The sequence below is a fragment of the Centrocercus urophasianus genome, unplaced genomic scaffold, assembly GCF_019232065.1.
Source record: "Centrocercus urophasianus isolate 14NV4802_14NV808 unplaced genomic scaffold, USGS_Curo_1.0 seq_24, whole genome shotgun sequence".
In the NCBI taxonomy this organism is placed as follows: domain Eukaryota; kingdom Metazoa; phylum Chordata; class Aves; order Galliformes; family Phasianidae; genus Centrocercus; species Centrocercus urophasianus.
The window spans coordinates 9261307-9269742 of NW_024884800.1; the positions used below are offsets into that span (position 1 = coordinate 9261307).

The window sequence follows — 8436 nt, forward strand, 5'->3', positions numbered from 1 at the left end:
CACTGAGGGACGTGGCTACAGGCATGGTGGGATGGGGTTGGACTTGGGGATCTTAGCGGTCCTTTCGAACCTTCTATGATTCTGTGAGAGTCACTGTTTCCTACAGAGGAATTGATGGAGGTTTCCAAATCAAAGTCCTCTTAAGAGGAATGAGATTGAAAAGTTTCCTCACAATGAAGATCAGCAGAGAAGTCTTTAAGCTGAATAAACAAAATTAATGGCAACCAAATTCCAATATGGGATGGCACTGACCAAAAGTCCTAGAGGAAGGCTCAGACATGAACTGCCTCACTACCTGATTAGTTTGAAGCTCATTGGCCACAGCAAGTCTGACACTGAAGGAATGGAACAAAAAATGAAACTAAACAAGGGTAATACAAATTAATACCAATGGAAGCTACAGATAAATAGAACTGGGCTCTGAACTATGACAATTTAATGAGGAGATGCTGGCTTCATTGTGCTGATCGTTCCGCAGTGCCATACATGATGCTCAGAGATAGTCAAAGGCAAACAGGAGGGAATGGGAAACAAATAAAAACAAGTGTTGTGATGCCAGTGGACAAACTGCAGTTTCAGTCCTCCCATCTCAAAATGGGGACAGCAGCGTGAGAAAAGGTAGAGGACAACAGAAAATAGTGGGGCTTGGAGCTGCCTTGAGTGAGTAGGACTGGGCTTTTGCTTTTTGGAGGGGACACACAAAAGAGGATGTGGTGCAGGCCCCTGCCCAGAAGCTTTATCAGTGGCTTTGGAAATCTGTTAGAAACTCTTAACTCTTCCTGCTGTGGGCAAACAGCAAGGCAGTTTTCTAATTTATCACCTTGTGTGCTTATTCATGTTTAATTTCTATTTTTATAAGACTGTACTAAATGGGTATCAGCTTATTAACAATGTTTACATGTTATGGATATTGATGAATATATTTAGAAAATTAATGTATATTTTTATTTAAATAAAACCAGCACTTTAAAAAACTCTTAGAACTTGGTGGGGTCCTTCACAAAAATACCCATTACTTTTGTAAAACCACATTAAAATGCAAAAATTCCGACAAAGTAGAAGAGAAAGGACAGAGGGGTGTAAGCGACTTGGTGGATGGAGTAACAGCAGCATTTGCATTCCCAGCTCTGCGGGGACAGACATGATGAATTCTGAGCCACGCAGGCAGACACTGTGTGCCCAGACTGGCTGCAAAGCCATGGGCACCCCAGCAGGAAAAGCTGAAGATGCAGGATCAGGCCCTGCAAATTAAAAAACAAGCAAACAAACAAAACACAGTCTAGAAAAGGATTCAGCAAGACGTGAATGTTGTTGAATGATCTCAGCCGGGAAATGTCAGGTAGCATTTCTGAGGAGAGCCCTTTGTGCACATCGTCCCCGGAGCGAGCAGAGCAGGAGCCATTTGCATGAGCACCGCGCTCAGCAGCTGCAGAACGCTGCGTGCAAACGGCTCGCACCAACCCACACTTCTGGCGAGGCAGCATCCGATCCGGAGCTACAGATGTTTTGGCACTGCCACTGCAACACCACCAGTGAGGAAAGCTGTCTCGTCACTTGCAGCTGTAGGTAATTTTCTTGCTTAGAGAACTTGATGAGTTATAGGCACCTTCAGGGGTAGTGCTGAGATTCAGTGATGCTGTGGCAGATTTCACCGTGTGCTGGCATTATTCACCTGGTTCTTCTGTTTACAGAGCTATGGGCACATCGGCACGCAGGCTGCTGTTGCCTGTTTTTGTATGCATTCCATCCATATTTGAAATTTTGCATTTATTTGTATCTAAAACAGTTTACATAATGTTCAGAGAGAATTAATTTGTTTGAAAATGAAGCAAATAGAAGTTAGGCGTGGTACGGGTGATGTACATACCTCCCAGCAGAGCAGCAGCTAACTGCAGTTAATGGCTGCCATAAGAAATATGAGATATGGATCGGTCGGCAGAGTAACAGCTGATCCTGTTCCAGACAGGTGGCACCTTGTCTGCTAGCAAATGGATTTGCAGCTTCACCAGAGGAAGAGACGCCACATTTCCATCACACAGAACAAATCTCTGAACTTAGACGAACTATTTTAAGATGGAATTTAGAAACAAAAGAGAGTGTTGCACTGTTTCCCAACAGCCTTTCCTGTGGGATAGTGCTACACGGAACTCTCGGTTATGGAGCACCACCCAGAGGGCAGAGCAGAGGGATGCAGAAGTGAGATGATCGGATACGTAAAAAGAAAGAAGATCCTACAGCACACCTTACATAACCACCAGCAGGTACCGGATTGTTATTTAACAGATGTCGTCAAGAGAAAAAACTGTGAAAAGGAGATTTCTTTGTCAAGAGAGGATGTTCATCGGCACACAGGACCTCTGCACGCAAGCAAATTCGTCCATTTTGTTCATAATTCAGCACCTCTTATTTACTTAAACTAACTACAACACCAAAATTTCATTTTGAGGTTACTGCATTTTGATACCATCTTAAAGTAAGCCTTGACTTTTCAATACCTATATTTGGTTTCAGCAGTATAGTACAAAGCACCAGTTCTGAAACTGCTTCTAAATAGCACTTATTTTTGTATCAGTTACAGAAAAACTTGGATTTCATCTCAGGAACAATGAGTATCCTTGTGTCTCACCTGGCTGCATAAGGAAAGACCCAAGATTAGCAGAAAGCACATAAAAAAATGGATGATAAATAGTAAAAAAAGTAAAAAAATGCTTAACCTCTTGTAATCTACATCCAAAAGGATTCAGATACATGCATTCCCATATACAATTACTGGAGAGGAAAGGTACAGCCCAGGTACAACCCTGCACACCTGCATGGTTCCAATGCAGCTGTGCTGTATCTCTGTCTGGTTGTGGAAAACCTCTACCAGGCATGTCCTGACAGTATGCTAAAGCTAGAAAACAGAAAGCAGAATTTGACTCATCTAGAATGTATAACAATGAATAAAATAAGAGAGACACTCATTTGGTGTTACAAGCTGAGTAAGGATAAGATAATTTAGTGTAGCAGTGAAATTAAGGCGAGGTAAATCCTGTCTACTTGCATGTCCTCTCAACTACAGCACTACAGTGAGAGGTGGCAGACACAAGCTGGAACATGAGAAGTCCAGATAAGGAAATGATTCTGGATCACAAGGATGGTCAGACTGGAAGGGGTTGGGTTGCCCAGAAAGTTGGGCAATCTTCCTTCCTTGGAGGTGTTCAGACTTGCCTGGTCAAACGTGATATTTTAGGTCTGCTCTGAGCAGGGTGGGGACTGGGTGACCTCTGGAGTGAGGAAAGCAAAATAGGGCTTTTTTGAGAGGTTTTTGCAATATCAAATGGGCAGAAACAGTGGGTGTTTGAGGTGAGAGTTGCCAGAACCAAGCTTTTCAGAGGGTTAAGTGCACTAGGTTAATCATGTTTATTTAATATTAAGAGTGTTTTTGGTAAGTTAACTGTACAATGGCACAAGTAGGAGGCATTTTTTTCTGAGATTTTTTCCCCTGCAGGTTCTCACTTAGCGTAAGATGCATATACAGAGATGTTATGCTGGGGAACCAGGGTACTTACTAGCACCAAGCAATATCAGTAAGAGGGCAGAAAGGTAGAACTGAGTCTGTGGAAGTATGAAAAATGCACACGTATGCAGGAAATTAAAATCTCCCGAGTTAGCTTCACCTATGACCCATATCTGGAACATCAACAAGATCTCTATCACCATGATATTTGTCACGATTTTCCCCCGTACGTGTTCAGCACTCATTATCCACCCTTCCTGCTTTCTTCAGATCCGAATGCTTTGTGATGATCTGCACTCTGTCTGGGAGAGGGAGGTGACCCTGCAACATTTGACAAGTTTGGCCATAGCAGAATGAGACTGATTTTATTTTGTGGGACAATGTGTAGATTAAAGTTTTATCTACAGATTTCCACTCAAAATGCTTCAAAGGCATTCCTTCATTGTTATTATTATTACTACTATTACTATTATTTAAAAAAGAGCAAGCATGGAAAGAAACTCACAGCATAGCTTCTTTCTCAAAGCATCTCTGCTTTTGAGTGCATCTGTTGATCACCAGCAAAGACCGTCGTACCAGTATGTTCCTCTCCAGCACTAAGTGCCACTGCTGCTGTTGGCATTTATATAACAGAATTCTGCTTTGGAGAAACATGAATAAGCACTAGCATCAAATCTGCCTTTCACTAGGAGATTTACTATTGCTGTCCAGAACGATGCTTCTTGGATGCAGAGGATCCAGAAAGAGATGAGTCATGGAGCTGCAGATCTATCTGTGTATGGCTGCAGTGTGCTGTGGCACAGAGCTCCCAGGGAATGAAAGGTGCACCTGAAGATGGGCATTACTCACCAGAAAGACAACTCCTTAAGGGGAGAGCTCAGAAGAAGTGGGAAGATCTATTGATCACAGTGCTTTGAGCAACCCTAGGGGATCATAAAGCAACTGGGAGAATGTTAACAATATGAAGCTGTGGAGCCACAGGATCAGCAATACAGGAAGAAGGCTGGGGGTCACTGCGGAGATGGAAACCCCAGCCCTAATTGCTCTGAAGGAGCCTGGCCAAGGGAAGCTATCCAGTGGCTGCTCCGGGCATGACTAATGAGCTGTTTGTGTTCAGCCTGGATGCAGGCTGTGGTCTGTACACCCATAGACTGCAACACATAGCTAACAAATAGCTGCATAGTTATTAATGTGCTCCTTTCTTGCTGATGCATGAATCAGCCTAGGTTTCAACAGGGGCACAGCCTTTGCGTTAAGAAGCACCTCTGAGTTTTGAGCTGTAAGAACCTGTATGTGTAAGCATCTAGGCATGCAGCAAGGCTTCCAGTGAGAATGGTGTGGGAAGGACACATGCAAGGGACAGAGGAGCTTCATTCAGGAATATTTTCTATCTTGGCTTTCAATTTGAGAGCCCATTTCCGTTCCTGTAGGAATTCCCACTGGCTCTAGATAGGCCCAGAAAGAATAATCCTACCTTTTTGTGGTGGTGCAGCGTATATGCTACTGCCTCCACGCTCAAATAAAGACAAATTGTGAGGAGAAAGGTTTGGCAAGACCTCAGCCAGGGGGGGCCAAAGAAACACGCCATATCCATCAAGAATATATTAGGTAACTGTTACCACTAGAACACAGGAGGCCCTGGTGCTACACAATGTTTATTGTGCTGTGTTTTCTCTTGACACAGAATTAAATTTAGCTCAGAAAGATTGATGTGCACTTTCAAAACATATTACAATACTCTTATCTATGTTTTTCCTTTGAATTCCTAGCATACATAATAAGATGAGCTTGCAATTATCAGTTCTGACGAGAGAGAAATATCACTTCTAAAGATACAGAATATCAGAAGGCTCTTTTCCCAGAAGGTAATTTGTTTCCAGAACTATTTTACACCCAAACTCCCACAGGAACAGCAGGACTAACTTCAAAGGCTTGTTAGTAATGGAAAGCCCCCAGAGCTGAAGTAACAGCTTAGGAAGGTGGCTCCCTACATCTCTTTAAGTGATAACTATGAATCGGCCTTATAAAAAATTCTAAGAGCTATGATGGTAAGCAGGGATGCTTTATTTATTTATTTTGGCTATTTAAATTCTTGTTAGCAGCTTGAGAGCTTTGGAGGACAAAGAAGAAAATGAAGTCTATGCCTCAGCCAGCTAATCCAAGCGCCTGCCACAAACAACTTCCACACCTGTATTAAGATGTAGGCGAGGCAGGCAGAGCAGCTGGATGTCACACACCTGACTTGTTTCGGTACCCTGAAGCATCCTGAGAGCAGGCTGGGCTGCATCCTTGTGGTAACAGCAGGAAGAACTCCGAAATGGCACTCCACAGTGTCTAGTCATGCATATACACTATAAATATATGTGAAAATGAATTTATCCTTAATGTTTCAACTGCATCAATTTACTATGATTCAGCTCTTGGTATTCAAAGCATGAAGATCAGTTGTCTTAATCCTTTGTTTTTCAGTTATGACAGTGATTGTTACCCTGCAAAGAATCAGGAAATTCTAACACCAAACATCAGGTACTTATGGCAGCAAAACACAATTGTATATTAAGGAATGTTGACAATTCACTTCATATTTTAGCAAGTTATTGCTGAAGTGAAATACATTTCTGAAGCTTGGACAGGATACTTCTGGAAAAATTACTTGTTTCCCTCAAGAATGTCTATGGAGATCGATATTGCACAGAATTTTCTTTGAAGAGAACAGGTGCAGCATCATCCATGTCTTTATTTCCTGGACACTGGGAGGAAATAACTGTGATTCAGCTCCCGAAGCACTGGCTGTGAGCTTAGACGAGTGCAGGAGCTGCGGTCAACGATCCTTGTGGATCCCCTCCAACTCGGGCTCTTCTGTGATCCTATTTCTATGATCTTATTTCTCATCTATTTCTATGATGAGAAATACCCAATCTAGCAAAGCTACCGCAGCCCAATTCCTTCTCTACCACATTGCCTTGTCCCTGTGGTATACTGGGGACCACACAAGAGCAGCCACACCGAAATCCTGTGAGGTGCTGACAATGACAGGTGTCACGTACTGATGGCTGTCAGTTCCCATTTATGTTAATATGAGGGCACAGCCTGGGCATCTGGAATTGAACGCTGTCTTGAGGACCTTCGTGTTTACGGCAGACTTCTCATTTATGCTTTCACAAGGGTGCTCTGCAGGTCCCCCAAACCCAGCATTCTGCCTGGAGCCCCTTTGTGTTTGTGGCAGTCAGTGTGAGGTGCGCAAGGACACCTCTGGGTATCCAAAATCCAGCACTTCCTGTGTTTTCGGAGGATTAAACAGATCACAGAGAAGACAACTCCACAAGCACAACTGAAGTTTATTTCCTGTGCCCTCGGTTTGTTACACGCTGATAAAATCGAGTAAAACACTTCACCCGCCCTTTTTCTCTCGGCCTTCCAGCAGAGCGACCCTCGGCCCTCGCCCTGCCCCTTCCCACCCGCACGAACGCCGCTCAGCGTTGCCCTTCTCCCCGCGGCGGCGCTGGCACGGCTCCGTTTTCTCGCGCTTTCCACACGCACACCCGCAGGCCGCCGGGGCCCACAGGCCTCAGTGCGCCCTCCCCGCTCCCCGGCCCTCCGCCGCGCGTCACCGCCCGGCCCTTCCGCCCCGCCGCTTCCCCGCTGCCCGCAACCGCTCCGCACCGCCCTCGCGCGGCCGGCGGCGCTCCCTGCACCCAGCTCGGCGGTCGCCTTCTCCGGGCCGGGCTATCTATGGGGCGAACGGCGATGCCATGAAGCCGGCGAAGAACGGCAGCGGGGCGAACGCCGCGCACGGGCAGCGGGGCTCCTCCATGGGCGTTCGGCCGCTGTAGGAGCGCCGAGTGCGCGGGGCGCGATCCGCCACCTCCCCTCCCCCTCGGGCCTCCTGAGGAGGATGGCGACGGCGGCCGCCCCGACCCAGCTGGAAGCCGGTGGGTAGCGCTGGCCGCGGGGGCTCCGCCGCCGTCCGCCCGCTTTGTAACCGTGTCCCCTTCTCCCGTCCCCCTTCCTGTCCCGGCGCAGAGCTCTATTACCTGATCGCCAGGTTCCTGCAGTCCGGACCCTGCAAGAAATCCGCCCAGGTGAGCGGGGCTGCCGGCCGGGCCGGGCGGGAGGAAAAGGAACGGGACGGGACGGGGAGAGGAGCCGGGAAGGGAAGCAGAAGGGACGGGGCAGGTCGGCAGCGGGCGGGCGGGGGCTAGGGGGGCACGGCGCCGCGCTGCGGGCTCCGGACTCACGTCCTTTGTGTGCGTGCTGTGTGTGTCCCCAGGTGCTGGTGGAGGAGCTGGAGGAGCACCAGGTAAGGGACGGCGCTGCCCGGCCCGGCCCGGCCCCTCCCGGCACTGCGGGGCCGTGCAGCGCGGTGCGGCCGGGGCCGCGGTGCGGCCGGGCCGGGGGGCGCGGAGCGGAGCGGAGCCGGCTGCCCTCGGCCGCCCGGGGAGGGGTCTGACCTCCGGCTCCGTCCCTCCTCCCGCTCTCTCTCTCTCTCCCCGTCTCCCTCCCGCAGCTGATCCCCCGGCGCCTGGACTGGCAGGGCAAGGAGCACCGCCGCAGCTTCGAGGACCTGGTGAGCCCCTCGCGCCGGCGGCTGCCCCGCGTCCCCGCCACACTCTGCGCTCCCCCCGCCCCGCCCGACGGCTTCGCCCCGCTGGCCCCAGGCCGCCACCGGGCCGGGGCAACGGGGCACGGCGGGGCGGTGAAGCCGGGCGGGGTGAGGAGGGGGGGGGGGGGGGGGGGGGGGTTGGTTAACAGGATGGGGGCGGTGGGGACGGCCGGGGGACTGACCGCGACGCGCTATTGTGGGGCCGGGGCGGGTTATCTGAGGGCACGTACCGGGGCCCGGCCTGGCGAATGGCGCCGCGCCTTACAAGCCGGAGCGGCGCGAGCGGCGATGCGAGGAGGCGGCTGATTGGCTCCGGCGCCGCAGAGGAACTGGT

The 8436-nt window shown here is 49.1% G+C and overlaps 1 protein-coding gene across 2 annotated transcripts in view; it reads left to right on the forward strand.

Annotated features, from left to right (window-relative positions):
• Window positions 1–7358: 7358 nt before the first annotated feature.
• The window catches only part of BRWD3 (bromodomain and WD repeat domain containing 3), a 50221-nt gene continuing 49143 nt past the window's right edge, over window positions 7359–8436 (forward strand). For both annotated transcript variants that reach the window (XM_042824819.1, XM_042824820.1), the window contains exons 1-4: window positions 7359–7431; window positions 7523–7581; window positions 7770–7799; window positions 8007–8066. In XM_042824819.1, the coding sequence (XP_042680753.1) occupies window positions 7395–7431; window positions 7523–7581; window positions 7770–7799; window positions 8007–8066 (186 nt within the window). In that variant the 5' untranslated portion in view covers window positions 7359–7394. The remainder of the gene's footprint in view (window positions 7432–7522; window positions 7582–7769; window positions 7800–8006; window positions 8067–8436) is intronic.